This window comes from Artemia franciscana, chromosome 14, assembly GCF_032884065.1.
Source record: "Artemia franciscana chromosome 14, ASM3288406v1, whole genome shotgun sequence".
In the NCBI taxonomy this organism is placed as follows: domain Eukaryota; kingdom Metazoa; phylum Arthropoda; class Branchiopoda; order Anostraca; family Artemiidae; genus Artemia; species Artemia franciscana.
The window spans coordinates 27,752,083-27,772,593 of NC_088876.1; the positions used below are offsets into that span (position 1 = coordinate 27,752,083).

A 20,511-nucleotide genomic window follows, 5' to 3' on the forward strand; every position below is an offset into this window, starting at 1 on the left:
GGTGGGTATGTGTTCGTTTGTTCGATCACATTCTATTTTCAGGTGATATTTTAAGGGAAATGTTGCCTACTATGACCTTGACATTATGTTGGGATGCCTCATATCTAAGGGGCGGCTCAGACGGAGTTCGTAAAGTTAATAAAATCGTTCGCAAAGTTCGTAAAGTTGCTTCGTTAACCTTCCGTAAACCTTTAGGTGAGCAAGCATTAAAGTTAAACTTTACTTAACTTTTTTCGTAAAGTTCATAAAGTTGACCAATAAGGAAAAAGTTCCAAAGCAAAACTTTAAAACAGATTTGGAAATGTGGAATCAGGAAACTGAAGATGTGCTGATTTCTCTTGTCTGAGAACAATTCAAACCTTTTATATTAGGCCACTCAAATATAAACTGCTTCCCTAAATGTGAATTTTTTAATACCATTAACTAAAAATAGCTAAAAAAAAAAAGTTAAAAAAATTAACTAAAAAAATTTGAAACTTTGGTGTTGATAGTTCAAGATAGTCTATATTCCAGTCCAGGGTCCAAGTCCGAAATATATTCCAGTCTGAAATATGAAATGCTTTAGAAATTTGAATAGTTTGCTGCTCAAAACGCACGTAAAGTACAAGGCTCATATGAGCGGTGAAAACTTCACGGAAATACACTTTGCGAACGACTTTACGAACACCGTCCTTAATGCTTAAAATGTACATGGCATCCAAAACATGCTCTGTCTACAAAATGTATTCCAAGTATGGTATCAGCAATCCTTTCTACGAGCTGCAAGAACATATAAAATATGGAAATTAAGCTCAGGAAAAATATTTTATTTACAAAGCTCAAATTTAAATCTAAGAGCCCTAACGTCATTTTAAGGTGTCTCATATCTAGTGCTTAACCTGTGCATGTCATCCAAAAAATGTCTTAGGAAGAACGAAACTTTTCCTTGAAATAAAATTTTGAAAGCTTTTTCTGTAAGCTGTATTCTAAGTAGTATGTCACAAATCCTTTCTAAAGGCTAAAAAAAATATCACAAATATCGGAATTAAGCTTAGCACAAATATTTTATTTTAAATGCTCGGACATAATTCTAAAAGCTCTTACACCATTCTGAGATGCTTTTTATCTAGTACATAAAATGTATATGTGATCCAGAAGCATAATTTGCTATGAGGCAGGGGTGAAATTTATTTTCTTTAAAAATATTGGCAAAAACTAAGGTAGGCCTAAATAACTCAAGCATCCACAGAAACAAATGCGTTTTTCTTTAATAAACCTTTATATACATGGTTCATTCGGTAATTTTCATTTGACTTGCTAAAATTCTCTCTAACTCCCCCCAAAGGATTTTGACGAGAATACGCCCCTGATGTCATCCAAATATAATTCATCAAGAAGAAAGAAATACTTCTCATAAATACAATTTTGGATTTATTATCTGCAAACTGAATCCCAAGTAGTGTCAACAGTCCTTTCTAAGGGCTACAAAAATATATCCAATTACAGAATTCAACTTAACACAATGAGTTTATTTTCAAAATTCAGATATAAATCTAAAAAAGTATATATAGTGTCGAGTTTAATTTACGTGCTAGTTTGATTATACTCTGTTTTTAGCTGAGATTTGGGGAACAAAACAGCCCATTAAGCTCTTGACATTGTACTGAACTGCCACATATATTGTACTTAAGATACTTTAAAAGAAGTTTATAGCTCCTTATAAGAAAGATTACTCCGTCTGGTTGGTTCCAAATATCCTTATTGATTTCCCTCACACACACCCAAAAGTTAATGCCTTGATTTTAGCCAATAGAAACCGAAAGACGGCTAAGATAACATGATCCCAAGGGCGGCGCTTTTGAAACCGCGCAAGCCTAAACGGATATGTGTGCCGTCCCTCAAGTGTCTCGGATGAAGAGGACTCATGGCCGACAAATATCAGTCCGACTGTCAACCGGGGTGCAAGTCAAACCTTTCGTCGATAGAGTTTTTTTGCGAGTGTGTCCCTGTGGGATTTCGTAGTATCAAGGGAATATTTATTTCAATCGTCCTGGAGTATGGACAAATTTTGATTGTGTTTCAAAATGATGATGACCTCAACCATGATTAAAGAGGAGCTTATTGATACTAGTAAGTTGGTTTTTGATAGTTTACCCCCCCCCTCTGCACCATTTCTACAGTTATTACTGAAAAAAATACCTGTTTCTATACACGGCTCTATAGATTATTCAGATTTAAGAGCAGCTTGAATCAAACATAGTGATCGCGGGCCTTATAAACTAGCAACCAATTGAGTATGACATGGGGTTTTACTTTGTTATAGTTAGATTTATTTCAACCTTCTACTTCTTCCTTGGGTATGGAAGGAATAAACAGTGCCTGGGTTTAAGTACTCCTAGTAATGCTTTTAAAATGATTTTGCAGCGGTTGGTCTTGAGGATTTATACTTAAAATTGTTTGTTGACTAGCCATTGTAACTTTTATGTCTGAGGGCCAGGCTTAAATAAAGCGCAGTTAGAATCAACGCTAAATCATAGAGTGTTGATAGATTCACCGAATTCCATGTGTCCTCTGAGACTGATGTGTCACTAGCATGAATGTTTCATTCATTCCGGACGAATTTTAGTTGCGTTTGAAATTTTCATTGGATTTTAATTAAATTTTAGTTGGGTTTGAAAATAGCAGTCACTTCAATCACTATAAAAGAATATTGGTGTTGCCCCCCCCCCCAAAAAAAACACACACATACATCAATGATGGTTTAAAGATACGTTCACCTTTTCTTCCTGAGGCTGAGTTTGAATAAAATAGATGTGACCATTGGTGAATTGCCGGTAAAACCTCGGATTTTAATTAGATTAAACGCGCCTTTAAGTGTCAGAGAACATTTACCTTGTTCCCTCTGCTCTACTCTTGGAGTTTGGATAAATTATAAACTACATTTATTCCGAGGGATTAGACACAGTCATGAAAGTGGTTGGGAGGACTTCAGATCCATAACCAGCTCAAAATATTTTTTTTTTTTTATTTTCTTTTATTCTTCATATAATCCGCCAGTTTTGGATTGTATCAAAATCCCCCTGAAACGAAATCTTGCGGCGGTGCCTGGCTGGGGATGAATTAAATAAAAAATTGATGGGTAAAACCAAGTGTTACGGGAGTGGGAATGTCAGTCTGTCTGCTCTGTACAGGAATACTGACAAATTTTACTTGTGAAACTCATAATGACTTCCAAAAGCACTTAGTTAAAGAGCAAATTATAAATAAAATTAAATTATTTCGGAAAATAAAACGTAGAATGATTGGTAAAGATCAATTAGTTCTCAAGCAAGGGTCAAAAAGGCCATTGCTAGTAAAAACAAACTTCCGACTTGAGCCAATCCCCTTAATGATAGTATTCATGCTCCCTGATTTCCTTGTATAAAATTAGAATTTTATTGTAAGTTATCTTGAAAATTAAGTATCTTAATATATTATTTGTTAATATACGCAATTAGAAATATAAGTGAATTTATAATTAATTGTAATAAAGGTAATATAACATACATTCGCTCTTATTCCAAATTGAAATACTATTTTCGGTATATTATTATAATAAGTATTTTCGAAGTAAAAGTTAAACAATACAAAACTTTCAAATATTAATTCAAACACACTTCAATAACGCCAGTAAAAATAAATTCTTTCAGTCTTCAAAAATATTAACGAGGGGGAGAAAATATTACCATTTTTACATGTTTTCGGTTTTCAAAGAAGAATGGGAGCTCCAACTTGAGCCCCCTTCCCTCTTGGGTGCATTTACATCAGGCCAGAATAAAAGAGAAAAAACTGTAAAAACACTTTACTTAGCTTAGCTACATTGGTACTAAATTTTTGGAAGTACATAGGATCCAACCGTTGGATTCAAAACATTTTAAGCGGTGGTTTAAACCACTAAGCATCTGCTGACAGGAAGGACTTTGACCCCATCTCCCTCCCCGCCAGAATCTAGAGTCTATGATTTACATTAAAAAAAGTAGTGCATTAGATATGGGAATTGTGTCAACAACTCAGGTTTAATGTTTCAGGACTCCGGCGGCAAAGTTTATGTGCTGGTTGTGGGAACCAAATCACGGATCAGTACATCCTACGAGTTTCACCCGACCTCGAATGGCACGCCACATGCTTGCGATGTGTCGAGTGTCGACAGGTCCTTGACGAGACATGCACCTGTTATGTACGAAATGGAAAGACATATTGCAGAACGGATTATCTTAAGTTAGTATTTGTTTATTCAACGTATTAATTTTAGGACTGCTCAATGTTAGCTTCAGTATTAGGATCTTAGGAGAAATAGTTCAATGACAAGGCATTATTGATATCAGGTGCTAACAGTTTTAAAAAGAATTGTGCGAATTTAAACCATTCATTTGTTTTTGCACATAAAATAAAAAGTTTTTTTTTCTATTTGAGGACTCGTTACTTTTGAAACCATTACGAAATGGAATTATCCATTGTTCTGAATTAATTGAATTGGACATGGTTATTGACCCCAATGTATCGACTTGGGACGCTTTTGATCCAGTTTTTTTTCTTTCAATAGGTTTGATAGGCAATTCAGTTCACCGTTTAAAAGGCAGTTCAATTCATTTGGGCACGGCAAGTAGTGCATATGACTAATACTATAGATCGACCCACTGCAGCATTAATTCGCCGGAAGGCAAGACGGCCACACACGTTCTTCTTTTACCCCAATCTCTTGAAAACTCCGTGCTCCATTTCCTTCCGTGAAACTCCAATTACCTTTAAGAACACATACAGGAATAAAATTCGTTTAGGAGGAGGTCAATCTGAACAAACATGAAATTTGAAGAATGGATCTGATACCCCTCCACGCCTCCCCGTTGCAGGGCTATATTCAGGATTTTTTTTTTCGGGAGGTGTTTTACATAAGTTTTTTTTTCGGGGGGTCCAAAAAAAGTTAAAAAACGTATAAAAATCGCTTATATCCATTTTCGTTACGTTTTCACGAGTCAAACTAACATTGGAAGAAGGGGGTCAAATCCCCTCCCCCTGGATACGGCCTTGCCCCCTTGTATATGGCTAAGTGATACTATTATAGCGTAAAACAAGTTGTAGTAAATAACAGTGCTTGATATTAAGATAAAGGAGGGAAACATTCGCAGAAGAAAACTAAAAAATTGGATACAGGCGTATTATGCGGACATACAAAAAGCAATCAAACAATTGTAAATATTCTCTAGATTTTTTTGTGGGGACAAGTTAAAAGGTCTCCTTGCTTGCATTCATGCTGCTTAATTAGTAACGTTAGAATTTGAGGCCCCCTTCCAAATATTTGTCCGACTCGTAAAAAAGTAATAAAATTGCCAAAAAAAGTTTCATAGGTTTTTTAAAAGTTTTTTTTCCCACCCCCCAAGAAAAAAATCCTTCCACGAAAAAAATTCCTGAATACGGTCCTGAACGGAAGTAATATTATATTTGGAAATAACATCGAATGGCAATCAAGCTTTATGTTTATCTTTTACTTTATCTTTATATTTTTTACTTTATCTATATATTTTTATGTTTATCTTTTACTTAGCAAATTGATCAACTCCAAGAAATTTATCTTAATTATTAAGGTCAGTTGACTTTCCTTTGTCCTCTTATGGTTAAAAAGTAGATGACTTCTTTACAGGCCAACGAGCCTTTTTGGGGATCAGTAATATAGCTTTATCTAATCGTTCCTAGTAATGTGAAGTAAAAGGAACCCTTAGACCTCTAGCAAGAGTTTACTAGAGTTTTAAACAAAGGTACTAGCGCCAATCTAAAGCAACCTAAAGCAAAGTAAAGCAAGCGATTAGAACTGTGAGGTTAAAGAATGTACACAAACATGTACTCTTTTGGCAAAATGGGTTGTTTTATCTTTGGTGCGTTATAAAGTAAATGGAAAGATTGGGACATAACAAATAAGTACAGCTATAATTTAAATCTTGGCTATTATAATTAACTTTGTAACTTTACTAGGTAACTCTAGATAACACTGATTAATTTTTTTCTGAGGGGCGCCCCTTTTCTGCCACCTGGTGTGTATCTCAGAGCGTCAAGTGTGCCACACAATTCCACCACATGTGGATCGACTGTTGCCAAGTCTGGTACAGTTTGGGCGAAGCTTAGCCCTGTTCCCGTCGCACTTGGCACACTTCCACCGCTCTTGACATGCGCCACCTGGGGTACAGGATTTCTGAACGTGGGCGCCTGCTCGTTTCTTTCCTTAGAGGTAAAGTTGAGTCCCTTCTCCCATAAGTTCTTCTACTCTTTACTAAAAATTTATTTAAGGTTTAGCTCTTTATCCGGGAAATATAAGAATTGACTGCTTAAAATTTGGGAAATAAAAAAATAGTTGGAAAAATTGTAATGCACTTATTCTGCTAAGCGCAGCAAAACTGCTCAAGAACACAGCTCCAAAATGTTCTGTAGTTTTTTTTTTATCTATAAATCAGGCTCAATGTACAGCTGTAGTTTTGTGTTTTGATTTTCTTTTTTGTAGTGTTTAGTTTTGTTACCATATGGGTAGTTTTGTATGTTCGTTGTTTTGTTTCTTTTTTTTGCTGCTTAGTTATTTTCTCACATTTTTTTTTATAGTTGATAAAAAAAAATATTGTTATTGTAATACATCCTATTTTCCAAATTTTCTAGATTTTTCGGAGCAAAGTGTGCCAAGTGTGGTGACATCTTTAAAAGGACTGACCTTGTAATGCGTGCACGTTCAAATGTTTATCACGTTCAGTGTTTCCGCTGTACCTCCTGTTCTCGGCAATTAGTTCCTGGTGACGAATTCGCGTTACGAAGTGACGGACTGTATTGTCGTGAAGACCATGAAACGGATATTATAGGAAGTGAGACAAACAATAATAAAACATTTAGTAGTTTGCAGTTAACGAAACAAGTTAACGGAAGCTCGCGAGGAACGGATTCAGCCCTTAGTGTCGAAACAGGTGGATTAAATGTCAATAGTAGTAATGATTCTAATTCCGGGCTAGATGACGGTAAGCCTTTTTTTCTTTTTTTGAGAAAGCCAATTTAGGCAATCTAACTTTTTGAAAGTTTGACTCTTTCTTTCAATTCTACTTTAAAAAACAGTAAACAACATTAGCGTAAAGAACGGGGTGTTGAGGAGGGAACAGCCCCTTCCGTACACGGAGTAATTTCTGTTCGTTTTAAGTTTTAATGTTGTTCCTTACTTCCAGTTAAAAAATATTGTTGTTCTGTTTAATTTCTGAACGTTTTTGAATTAATACATGTTTGATTGTGGCTCTTCGCACATGAATAATTAAAACGAAATTTGCGTACTATTTTTTTGCTAAATGGCCTTCTCTTAGTTTTAATCGGACGATTTTGAGAAAAAGGGGTAGGGGAGGAGGCCTAGTTGCCCTCCAATGTTTTGGATACTTAAAAAGACAACTAGAACTTTTAATTTTAACGAACGTTTTTATTAGTAATCAAATAAAGAAAATAAGTTTTTTTAACTGAAAGTAAGGAGCGACATTGAAACTGAAAACGAACAGAAATTGCCCCATACATGAAAGGGGCTGTTCCCTCATCAACGCCTCGCTCTTTGCGCTAAAGTTTGACTATTTCTCTCAACTCTACTTTCTAAAACAGTAAAAACTTTAGCGTAAAGAGCAGGGCGTTGAAGAAGGAACAGCCCCTTTCATATACGGGGTAATTTCTGTTCGTTTTAATTTTTAATGTCGCTCTTTACTTTCAGTTAAAAAAAACTTGTTGATTTCAGCTCTCCGCAGATGAATAATTAAAGCAAAATTTGCATATTTATTTATTTGGCTAAATGACTTTCCCATAATTTTGATCGAATGATTTTGAGAAAAAAGGAGGGGGAGGAGGCCCAGTTGCCCTTTCGGGTACTTAAAAAGGCAACTAGAACTTATAGTTTTTTACGAAAGTTTTCTTTAGTAAAAGATATACGTAACTTACGAATTAGCTTACGTAACAAACTTCTATATTCGTATGTTTTTATTACGTATATGAGAGGGTTCGCCCACTCGTCAGTACCTCGCTTTTTACACTAAAGCTTAAATTTTGTCCCCTGAATCACAAAGGTCGTAGAATAAATAGTTGAAATTACTTAAGATACTTTAGCGTAAAGAGTGAGGTATTTGGGGGAGGTGAGCCCCATATATGAGTAAGTTTTCTGTTCGTTTTAAGTTTTAATGCTACTCGTTACTTTCAGTTGAAAAAAATTATACTTTTTTTATTGTTTTTTTTAAATATACTTTTTTTATTGTTTTTTTTTTTAACTATGCTGAACAAAATGGCTATCTCAGAATTTTGATCCGACGGTTTTGGAGAAAAAATGGGAATACAAACACCAAAAACAAGAAGAGCAATAGGGAGTTTTTTGAAGACTGTGGGAAACAAAAATTAGAATGAATATTTTGGCCCTATGTCCAAGGGCCGTCCTCAGCAATACAAATAAGAAAAAACAACTTACAAGAGGATAAAATCAATAAAACTAAAGTGAACAGTTTTTCAAAACAGTCCCAGCATCCTAACCTCACCAAAGTTCAACCAAGACTGATAAATAAATTGTCATGAAACGAGGCAATTCATTGAAATGAAAGAAAATGATTTAAAAACACGTTTTTAATGCCAGCCTAGCTTTTTTAGCTGCTGATCTTATAGGTCTATTTGTGATAGGTTCTGTGTTAATATCTATTGGTTTCTTATGGCACTTGATATTAACCAAGTGACATATAGCAATCGCAAATTCTGTCGGTCTGTCAGTCTGTCGGTCCCGGTTTTGCTACTTTAGGCACTTCCAGGTAAGCTAGGACGATAAAATTTGGCAGCCGTATCAGGGACCGGACCAGATTAAATCAGAAATAGTCTTTTTCCTGATTTGATCATCTGGGGGGAGTGGGGGGCCTGTTAGTTTGGAAAAAATAGAAAAATTGAAGTATTTTTAACTTACGAACGGTTGACAGGTCTTGATGAAATTTGATGTTTGGAAGGATATCGTGTCTCAGAACTGTTATTTTAAATCCTGACCGGATCTGGTGACACCGGGGGGGGGGATTTGGGAGGGGGAAACCTAAAATCTTGGAAAACACTTAGAGTGGAGGGATTGGGATGAAACTTAGTGGGAAAAATAAGCAGAAGTCCTAGATACATGATTGACATAACCGGGACGGATCCGCTCTCTGTGGGGTAGTAAGGGGGGGGGGGGGCGTTCATTTTGAAAAATCAGAAAAAATGCGGTATTTTTAACTTACGAACGGGTGATCGGATCTGAATGAAATTCGATATTTAGAAGGATATCGTTTCTCAGAGCTCTTACTTTTAATCCCGACTGGATTTGGTGACATTGGAGGGGAGTTGGGAGGGTGAAACCTAGAACTTGGAAAACACCTAGACTGGAGGGATCGGGATGAAACTTGGTGGGGAAAATAAGCACAAGTCTGACAAGATTGACATAAATGGAACAGATCGGAACATAATTTTGAAAATTGAGTTATTTGTAACTTACGAAAGGGTGACCAGATCTTAACGAAATTTGATATTTAGAAGGATCTTGTGCTTTAAAGCTCTTATTTTAAATTCCGACCAGATCCTGAGACATTGGGGGGAGTTGGAGGGGGAACCGGAATTCTTGGAAAACGGGAAAATTGGGGTATTTTTATCTTACGAATAGGTAATCGGATCTTAATGAAATTTGATATTTAGAAGTAATTCATGTCTCAGAGCTCTTACTTCAAATCCCGACCAGATCTTTGACATTGGGGGCAGTTGGAGGGTGAAATCTTGGAAAACACTTGGAGTAGAGGAATCGGGATGAAGCTTGATGGATAGAATAAGCAAAAGTCCTTGATACGTGTTTGACGGAACCGTACTGGATTCGCTCTCTTTGGGGGAGTTGGGGGCAGGGGTTCAGTGATTTGGCGAGTCAGGTGCTTCTGGACGTGCTAGGACGATGAAAATTGGTAGGCGTGTCAGGGACCTGCACAAATTGACTTGATAAAGTCGTTTTCTCAGATTCGACCATCTGGGGGGGGGCTAAAAGGAGAGGAAGAATTAGAAAAAATTCGGTATTTATAACTTACAAGTGGGTGATCGGATCTTAATGAATTTTTATATTTAGAAGGACATCGTGACTCAAAGCTCTTATTTTAAATCCTGACCGGCATTAAGCCTCTTATTTTCCTTTTAAATCAATCTATTGATTCATAGAATTTTATTAGAGCTCATACCATATGATCTCTTGGCTCTTAGCTCTTCTTGCCTCGTCACAAGTGCCATAAGAGCTCTCAGCTCTTGTATAATATAAGGGAGAACCCACCAGAATTTCGAAAAACGCCTACAACAACATAAAGATGATATCACCAAAGCTCTGAATTCTAATATTACTTCTGTTTCTTTTGATTCTGCTTTAAGGAGCAATGTGTCTGAAAATCCTAGCCCCAAAATACTTATTGAAGAATTAGCCCTTATTAGCAATGACCTAGGCACAAAGCAAGTAGTTCGAGAAGCAATTGAAATCAGACTTAAGATTAATGAAAATATTAGCTTAAATAGGGATTTAGGAGAATATTCACTGAATGCTCTAAACAAATTTAATTAAAAATGACCTTACGAAATATTATATAAAACCAATAGATATTAACAGAGGACCTGTCACAAATAGACCTATAAGATCAGCAGCAAAAAAAGCAAGGCTGGCATTAAGAACATGTTTTTAAACCATTTTCTTTTATTTCAATGAATTGCCTCGTTTCATAACAATTTATTTATCAGTCTTGGTTGAACTTTGCTGAGGTAAGGATGCTGGGAATGTTTTGAAAAACTGTTCATTTTAGTTTTATTTATTTTATCTTCTTGTAAGTTGTTTTTTCTTATTTGTATTGCTGATCACGGTCCTTGGACATAGGACCGAAATATTCATTCTGATTTGTTTCCCACTGTCATAAAAAATTCCCTATTGTTCTTCTTGTTTTTGGTGTTTGTGATGGAAAGGCAGTGTGGTCTTCGTCGTTATTTACGAAAAAATGAGTGTGGAAGGGGGCCCAGGTGCCCTCCAATTTTTTTTGTCACTTAAAAAGGGCACTAGAGCTTTTCATTTCTTTTCGAATGATCCCTCTCGCAAAATTCTTGGACCACTGGGTCGATACGATCAGCCCTGGAAAAAAAAAACAAATAAACACGCATCCATGATTTGTCTTCTGGCAAAAAATACAAAATTCCACATTTTTGTAGATAGGAGCTTGGAACTTGTACAGTAGTGTTCTCTGATACGCTGAATCTGATGGTGTGATTTCGTTAAGATTCTATGACTTTTAGGGGGTGTTTCCTTCTATTTTCTAAAATAGGGAACATTTTCTCAGGCTCGTAACTTTTGATGGGTAAGACTAAACTTGATGAAACTTATATTTTCAAAATCAGCATTGAAATATGATCTAACGATCTAACGTACGTAAGAAACTTATATATTCGTATATTTTTACTCTGTATATTTGAGGTTTGCCTCCTCGTCAACACCTCGCTCTTTACACTAAAGTTTTAATTGTGTCACAATTCATTAAGAATGACCCTTGAATCAGAAAGGCGATAGAATAAATAGTTGAAATTACTAAAAATAGTTTAGCGTAATGAGCGTGGTATTTAGCAGGAGATGGATCCCTGATATAAGTAATCATCTCTATTCGTTTTAAGTTTTGATGCTGTTCCTTACTTTTTGTTGAAAATTTTTTTTCATAATTATTTAAAATAATGCTAGAAAATTATGCGCTTCTTCCCCTACGAAAAATTTCTCCAAGGGAAGATCCTCCCATGTAACAAAAGCTTCGGTCCAAGGAGTTCCAAAATACTCTTAAGGTAAAGTTAACGAAAATTTAAGGGAGGAAAACGGGTTTAATTTAAATCAAACATTTTTGTTCAGTAGTTGATTTAAATTAAACCCGTTTTTCTCTCCTAAATTTTCTTAAATGGAAAGGCAGTATAGTCTAAGAAATTATCAAGATCAAGTTCTGGTATAGTAGATTTACAGTTATGTGAAGTTTATTTAGAAAATAATGAGCGTCCCAGCCTCAGAGGCCATAATAACCTCCGGTGGCATATTCGTTCCTAAAGATACGCGTAGTTTGTAAAAAATGTTGTTTAAGTGTAGAATACACATAACTGTTACCCTGCAGAGTGAGTGGATCTTTGTGGGGGTTGGTAGGTTGCCTGACACCTCAAAAGTACATTTAAATCCAGCCCTTCAATATTCAGTGAGCTTCAGATAAAGTTGGAAAGGAGGAATAGAGGGGGTTGGAATCTAGTCTCTAATCACCTTTAATTCCGAGGAATATTTTTGGAAGCCAGTAATATTGGCACTGCGGGGTAGTAGCTTCCTTAAAATCATATGAACTAAGTTCACATACTCACCTGCACAAACACGTGAGGGGATGGGGAGGGAGAGTATTATAAATACTGCTAAGGGGTAAGTGCTACACCAAAATTTGAATGGGATTAAATTGCCATTTTTTATTTTCAAGGGGGAGACTCTGGCCACCCGCTCCTCCCCTCTGTCGGTGTCAGCAGGGGAAATCGCTGTAAAAATATTCAAACAAACCCATTTTGAAAGCGATTATGATCCTAAAATCCATTTCGATTATTTAGGCCCCCCATTCTTGAGAAATCATTGAAGGGAGTAATTCTCTCAGGATGGTTATCGTCATTGACGCACTATTTTACAAATAGGCTACTGTTCTTCAATACAAAAAGTTGGGGTTTTAGGAAGGAGTCCTAGCCAAAATGGACTCACACAAGCAGTCAAACTAAAGCATACTGTAATCAATATGAATAGTAAAGCAAAGTTAAACCGAGAGATATACCCACAAATAATAATTTCACCCCCATCCCTCAAAACACTCCTAAGAACCTACTACATCATTTGTACCTTACTGAAGAAAACTTGTTTTCTTTATATACAGTATAAACTGAATTTTATAGATTGATGTTTTACTATGCATTATGAAATTTTCTATGCATTCCAAAGAGTTATAAGGGGTACCAACTCGTCGACATGTGTAAGGGGGGCGAGATTTTAAGTTTTATTTCTCTTTTAAAGACTAAAATAAATGCATCTTTTTTTATCTAAGGAAAGGAAATTTAGTTCTTGAATTTTTGCAATGGAAACACTGTATTGCAATAAATTTCTTTTTTAAATCCAAGAGAAGAATTTTTTTGCATTTTTGCAATGAAAATACCAATAAAAAGTATTCTAAAGCCTAGGGACATTAAACTGTAGGGAAAAATCTGGCCCTCCTCCTAAAAAAGCGTTGTTAGCCCTGAGATTGTTTTTAGAAGTAATTAAATATTAGTGAAAATTAGTTTATATTGAGATTCTTTAAAATATTTCTCGTTCTTTAGAATTCTTTGCATAGCTTTTTTTTTCAATTTTTGAAATTTCTTCCACTTGAAATACTTCTTTAGAGAGAATGAAGTGGAAGTTCAGACAATTGAGCATACATGATTATTCATATAACTTGTAGAATCAGCAGTATTTCTTCCAAACAATTGACCGACCGCAGAACTGTTCCAAATCGATGTCCTCTTTCTTTTCTATCCAATCAGAGTTCGTTAGATTTCCTATGTCGGGAAAAGTAATCTTCCTAAAAGCTTCCTCGCATTTCCCTTAGGAGTTCATATTATTCTCCGACATACACGCTAAGGAAAAACATAAGGGGGTAGAAACTCCTAAACTAGACTGACTAAAGGGATATAAATACTAATGCTGGAACTGTTCAGTGAGTTTTTTATGATCAACAGGTCAGGGCTATCCACATTTGTTTTTTTTAGAAAGGCATATTACCTCTGTTTTATGGGCTTGAATTTTGGAATGTGTCACTAAAGAAAATTTAATAAATGAAGTGAAACATAAAAATATATTTAAGAAAGTCTATTAATTTTTGTTTTATTCTTTTTTGTAAAATTTTTAGTTTCATTCAAATTATAAAAAAAAATCCTTTTTCACAAATTTCACAATCTCTGAATTAAACAGAAATGTTTCATGTGTCCGGTGACATGATGAAACTCCTGATTTGACCACAGCTTAAGGATATGTCAAATTCCTAACAAAAACTTTGGTTCATTTAATTTTTTGACATATACCACGACTTTTTTTTTAATATTTAAAATAATTTTAAATAATTAATATTAAAAAATTGATAAATTAAGATTATTAAATAATTAATAATATATTATTAAATATTATTTAAATCTATATTATTTAATAAATTTATATAATTTAATATTATATTATTAAATAATTAATAATTAATAATATAAATTAATTAATGTGAAATAAATTAATATTTTAAGAATAGCTAAAATATTTTAAGAATAGTTTTGCTCTTATTTTATTATTATCGTTTTTTCTTTCTAAGCAAGTTAAGCGTTAAGAAGTTATAACATCTACCAATAGTTATAACATATACCAGAGTGATCAAGATTTTGCATTCAAAGAAAATATATTTATGTAAATTCTCGAGTTTAAACATCTTCTGCGCAATTCCAGTGAAATGCTCGTGTTATCGCGTATGTCCATTTAAAAGTTTAATAAGGAATGGTCGGTAGTTAAAGTATAAAGTACAAATAATCGAATCTTTCAAAGTCTTTACTGGGTACATCATATAGTACTTGATATATATATATATATATATATATATATATATATATATATATATATATATATATATATATATATATATATATATATATATATATATATATATATATATATATGAATATAAAACAGAGTAGACTCTGTCACAACTCTACTTTTTAATACAATAAAAAAAAAACTTTTGCGTAGAGAGCTAGGCGTTGCAGAGGGGACAACCTCTTTCATATACGGAGTAATTTCTGTTCGATTTAAGTTTTAATTTCGCTCCTTACTTGCAGATAAGAAAAACTTGTTTTTTTATTTAATTTCTGAACGTTTTTGAATTAATGCGTGTTTTGATTTTGGCTCACCGCACATGAATAATTAAAACAAAATTTGTATATTAATTTTTTTTTGCTAAATGGCTTTCTCATAGTTCTGATCGGATGATTTTGATAAAGAAAAGAATTTGTACAAAGGTTTTTGTTAGTAATAAGCATACGTACCTTACGAATTAACTTACGTAACGAACTTCTATATCTGTGTATTTTTATTATGTATACTACGCTTCAGAGTGAAGCGTAACCTCGGGGGGGGGCTAGTTTCCTCGTCAATACCTCGCTCCTTACATTAAATCTTGAATTTTATCCCAAATCTTTAAGAATTACCCCTGAATCACAAAGGCCGTAGAATAAATAGTTAAAATTACTTTAGCGTAAAGAGCAAGGTAGTGTGGAGGACGAAAACCCCCTTATGTACGTAATATTTTATGTTTGTTTTAAGTTTTAATGCTACTCATTGCTTACAGGTGAAATTTTCTTTATATTTATTTTCTCATTGCTTTTTTTAAATAATGGAAGAAAATCTTGCACCCCCTTCATGGAAATTCTCTTCCCTCATGATAAATTTCTCCATGGAAAGATCCTCCCACGTAACCCCATCCCCCGACCCACGCCCACCCTAACGCGAAAAAGTCCCCCTGAAAACGGTCTGGACAATTCATAGAAACCATTACTATAATAAACAATGGTCAAAATTTGTAACTTGCAGCCCCTCCCCTGGGGACTGTGGGGGATTAAGTCGTCCCCAAAATAAAGTTATTAGGTTTTCGACTAAGTTGAAAAGAATGGCTATCTCAAAATTTTGATCCGGTGACTTTGGGGAACAAATGTGCGTGGGAGGGGGCCTAGGTGTCCTCCAATTTTTTTGGTCACTTATAAAGGATACTAGAGCTTTTAATTTCCGTTAGAATGAGCCCTCTCGCAACATTGTAGGACCAATGGGTCGATCCGACCACCCCCGGGAAAAACAAATAAACACAGACCCGTGATCTGTCTTCTGGCAAAAAATTCAAAGTTCCACATTTTTTTTAGATAGGAGCTTGAAGCTTATGCAGTAGGGTTCTCTGATACGCTGAATGTAATGATGTGATTTTTGTTAAGATTCTATGACTTTTAGGGTGTATTTCCCCCCAATTTTCTAAAGTACGACAAATTTTCTCAATCTCGTAACTTTTGATGGTTATAACTAATCTTGATGAAACTTATATATTTAAAATCAGAATTAAAATCTGATTCTTTTTATGTAACTATTGGTTTCAAAACTTCGTTTTTTTAGAATTCCGGTTACTATTGAGCCGTGTCGCTCCTTACTACAGTTCGTTACCACGAACTGTTTGAAACATTGTAGGCTGGCCTTCGACATGAGAAAAATAAATTTTGATATTAAAATATCAAAATCCGAACAAATTTTATATTTTTGAAACACGTCTTGGAAGAAAAAAAAAGATAGCAACTGATTAGAAACCAAAATGAGATACAAAAAATATGGCTTGAGTCAACTAGGCGATTGTATTTAGTTAAATAAGGTCAATAATAGATAAGAATAACAGCAGCGTTTTTCAATCCTCTTATTTCCGTTACTATTTCGGAACCGAAGAATAGTGAAAAAGTTACACCTCCCAAACCTTATTGAGGCTTTAGGCTGTCTCAGACGGCGTATCGATATTTGTTGTGTTTCCACGGTTCAATTCGTTATTTTTTTCATTGGTGTTGTGTGATTTATATTTTTGATGAGTTTATGTCTTTTCCAATTTCTCTTTTTTGCTTAACGTTTTATATTCCATTATTTTTCTTTTTGATGTATTTGGGTGATGCATAAATGTAATTATATATTATTATAAATATTATCTTAACAACAAGTGTCACAAAACACATTTTGAATTGTCCCTGCTGTCTTGGGTAATCCTCTCTAAGCCCTAGAAATATAAGCAACATCCTAAAAACATTTTCAAAGCTGAAAGATATGTCTTCACACCGTTTTTTTTTTTCAATTAAAACGCCTAATTGTTTTAAGGAAACTGGTTAAAAAAAATTATGAGCATATATTTTATTCATATGAAACGAAAGTTTTTTAGCTATAGATATCCATAGTATTAAGAATATGATTGATTTTGTTCCTAAGAATAATCCCAAATCCAAAAGAATAAGAAAAAGTGAAAACCTCCTCACACATTTACCGTCTTTTTGAGTGACAAACCTCTCTATTTCTTTGAAAAACGAACAAGTTTACATACAGAGATCGATGGGGAAGTTGCAGCCTGAATCAATTAGGTTAATGTTTTAGGAACTCAAAGAAGAATCTCCCTGATCCCTCTTAAAGGGATACTCCCTCGGGAGTGCTTCTTGAAAAGTGAATTAAAAGGATTCAAATGTTTTAGGGGCGGGACTGAGAATTCTAGGGAAAATGATTAGAAATGGAAGTGTGAAATATAAAGGGGAGAGTCATTTCTGCTGCATTAAATCTTTATGCTTGGCTAACTTTTGAAATGAATTAGGAATTCTTTATTTGCATCAAAAATAAACTTTCTTAAGAAAATGACACATCATAAAACCTAAGAGGGTATGTACTTTCAAATTTTGAAACTTGGCTCTTTTTTCTCAGGGACTGTCAAGTGCAAAACATTTACTATTTTAATCCCGTTTTTAAAAAAAGACTCACAGGAATGGTTATTGGATGTCTGCTATTTATCTCAGATTTCTCTTCTTTTTTTGATTATGTTAATAGTGAAAAAAAATTGACTATATTTTCCAATCTGCACTTGGAAAAACCTTCATGATTTGTGTAACGATTTTAACCAAGTTAGTTTTTCTACGAATTTTTAAGCCTTCCTTAATGCGTCACAGGCATATCTTGAAATTCGATCAAGGATGAGGGTAAAAATATTCCTTCCAAAGTGGATGGAACATTTGGTTTCCTATTGCGCCTGTTTCATTTTGTATTAGTGTTTTAGAAAAAGCCTATGAAATCAACTGGATATGCTTTTAAAAGTAGGAGATTGGTATTTTGCACATCTTCAAAAAGCAAATTGTCAAAATAGGGACTTCATTCAACTTTTAATAGTATTAAAAAGGACGATTATTAATGCGAGAGTTTGATATAGCCCCTTATGTATTCACTCCTGCAATTCGTCATTATCTTGAGGATTGGTTTGTATATTTCGCAAGTTCTTCCATCGCTTCGGTAAGATATTTTAAAAATAATTCCATACAAAACACAAAAGTTTTACTCTGTTTTTGAAGGAATCTTTTGTCGCAAATTGCATGCAGAGCCCTGGATAGGGTAGGATTCCGCACTTGAACCTTATAATCCAAACCGGCGGTACTGATCTCCGTTTCAAGGCTCTTCAGCCAGGAAGTGCAGGGAGGGGCTGGGGGCCTGCCATCCTGTGCTTTTGCGCACCCTTCCTGCTTACCTTCCCCATATTTCTCCAGATACCCCTTTAGAGGTTGGTCAACTCCGGCTGAGTTTAGAGTCACGCCACTGACCGCTGTCTCAAATCAAACTAGACCTCCGTTGCCTGTGCAACAGGAAGTGTTGCAGCAACTGTGCTCTGTTCCTTAGGGCACAGTTGCGGAGCAACACGTGCAACTGTGCCCTACGGGACACAGTTGCGGAGCAACAGTCTCCATTATGTCCTTCAGAGGACATTTTTCTAATGCGGCTTCGATTGTTATCTTGAAGCATCTTTGATTTGGTTTTATTTCGAGCTCCTACTAAACTGAGTTTGGTAAAATGTTTAGCTGGTCCAGAAATAAACGAGCTAAAACGTTTACTTCCGAAGCTAGGGCCATCTTAACTTGACGCCAATTCGAAGTTTTATGTTTCGAGACACACATTTCGGGAATTATTTCCGGGAAATCTGAAAGAGATACGGAAAAAACAAAATAAAGTTTTCTGCTTAACTTCTGAAGGACTAAGCTAGGAAAATATAAAACAAACAAAAATTGGCAAAAATTGGAAATTGCTCCGAGGACATGACAACACTTCTAAATAGAAAACCTACAGAACAAATTTTATATCCGGAAAACTATTGCAAGTTCCAGTCTTATGGGATCGAGATCTGTCGAACCGCGTTGGAAAAAAAATTCTAGCTGGCCCAGAACCGAAGTTACCTCTAGAACGTCGAAACTTCGGAAATTATTTCTAAGAGAACGAAGCAACTTGGTATAAAGAACACTTCACTTCTTCTTGCATAACTTTCATAGCACTACTTGATAAAAATAAAATAGACATCAAAATCGAAAATTTAAGAAAATTTGAAAAAATCGGAACGAGATTGACTTTTCCGGAATTATTTCCGGGAAATCTGTAAGAGCTACGGAATTTCGTGCTTCAGTTTTCGAAAACATCAATAAAAGTTCTATATGAGTTTATAATTATTTTATCTCTAAAACGTTTACTTCCGAAACTAGGGCCGTCTTAACGTGACGCCAATTCGAAGTATTATGTTTCGAGACGCACATTTCGGGAATTATTTCCGGGAAATCTGAAAGAGATACGGAAATAACGTCTGATAGTTTTCTGCTTAACTTTTGATGGTCTAAGCTAGGAAAATAAAAAACAAACCAAATTCACCAAAAAATTTAAATTGCCCCAAGGGCATGACAAAACTTCCAAATAGAAAAACCCAAAGAAGGAATTTTATTTCGGAGAAACTATTGTAAGTTCCAGTTGTTAGGAGATCGAGAGCTGTCGAACCGCGTTGGAAAAAAAATTCTAGCTGGTCCAGAACAGAAGTTACCTCTAGAACGTCGAAACTTCGAAAATTATTTCTTAGAGAACGAAGCAACTTGGTATATAGAACACTTTACTTCTTCTTGCATACTTTTCATAGCACTACTCGATAAAAATATAAGAAACATCAAAATCGAAAATTTGAGAAAATTCCAAAAAAAATCGGAACGAGATGGACCTTTCCGGAATTATTTCCGGGAAATCTGTAAGAGCTACGGAATTTTGTGCTCCGGTTCTCGAAGAGACAAATGAAAGTTCTACATGAGTTCAGCATAACTGTATTTCTAACAAGTTTATTTCCGAAGCTAGGGTCGTCTTAACTTGACGCTAAACATCGAACGCAGTTTCTAAGAAAAAAACGGTTTTATTTTTTTTATGGAAAACTGTTAGAAATTTTAGGAACTTCTCTGGAACTTTTTTACTCTGTTTCACGTTTCCCTTCCCTCTGAAAAATCTCAAATTTTTAACTCTTACCACTTTGGAGCTACAGGTCGCTGATCACGGTGAAAAAAAACAAAAAAAAACAAAAAAAAAACTACGAAAGCAGTAGTGTTGCTCCGCAACACAATAAACGGTCCAGCCACACGAGGAATCAAACCCCGCCCCTTGGGCAAAGGATGCCAAACCCAGTAGAACCCTGTCTCAAAAAGCACTAAGCATAAAAAACAAAGAAGTTTATTGTGATGGACAGACATGCACCGTAGAGGTGGTCTTCTGGGCCTAGCTTTTCCGAATTTTAAGATTTTTGCGATTTTCCAGTGATTTTCTATGACTTTCATATAATTCACCGGCGTTCTACAAGGTTTTGTACCTTC

General features: G+C 35.0%; 1 protein-coding gene across 1 annotated transcript in view; it reads left to right on the forward strand.

Moving 5' to 3' along the window:
* Positions 1-1,889: 1,889 nt before the first annotated feature.
* LOC136035526 (insulin gene enhancer protein ISL-1-like) overlaps positions 1,890-20,511 on the forward strand; it is a 61,785-nt gene continuing 43,163 nt past the window's right edge. The window contains exons 1-3 of the mRNA XM_065717370.1: positions 1,890-2,109; positions 4,047-4,236; positions 6,658-7,007. Of these exons, the coding sequence (XP_065573442.1) occupies positions 2,064-2,109; positions 4,047-4,236; positions 6,658-7,007 (586 nt within the window). The 5' untranslated portion in view covers positions 1,890-2,063. The remainder of the gene's footprint in view (positions 2,110-4,046; positions 4,237-6,657; positions 7,008-20,511) is intronic.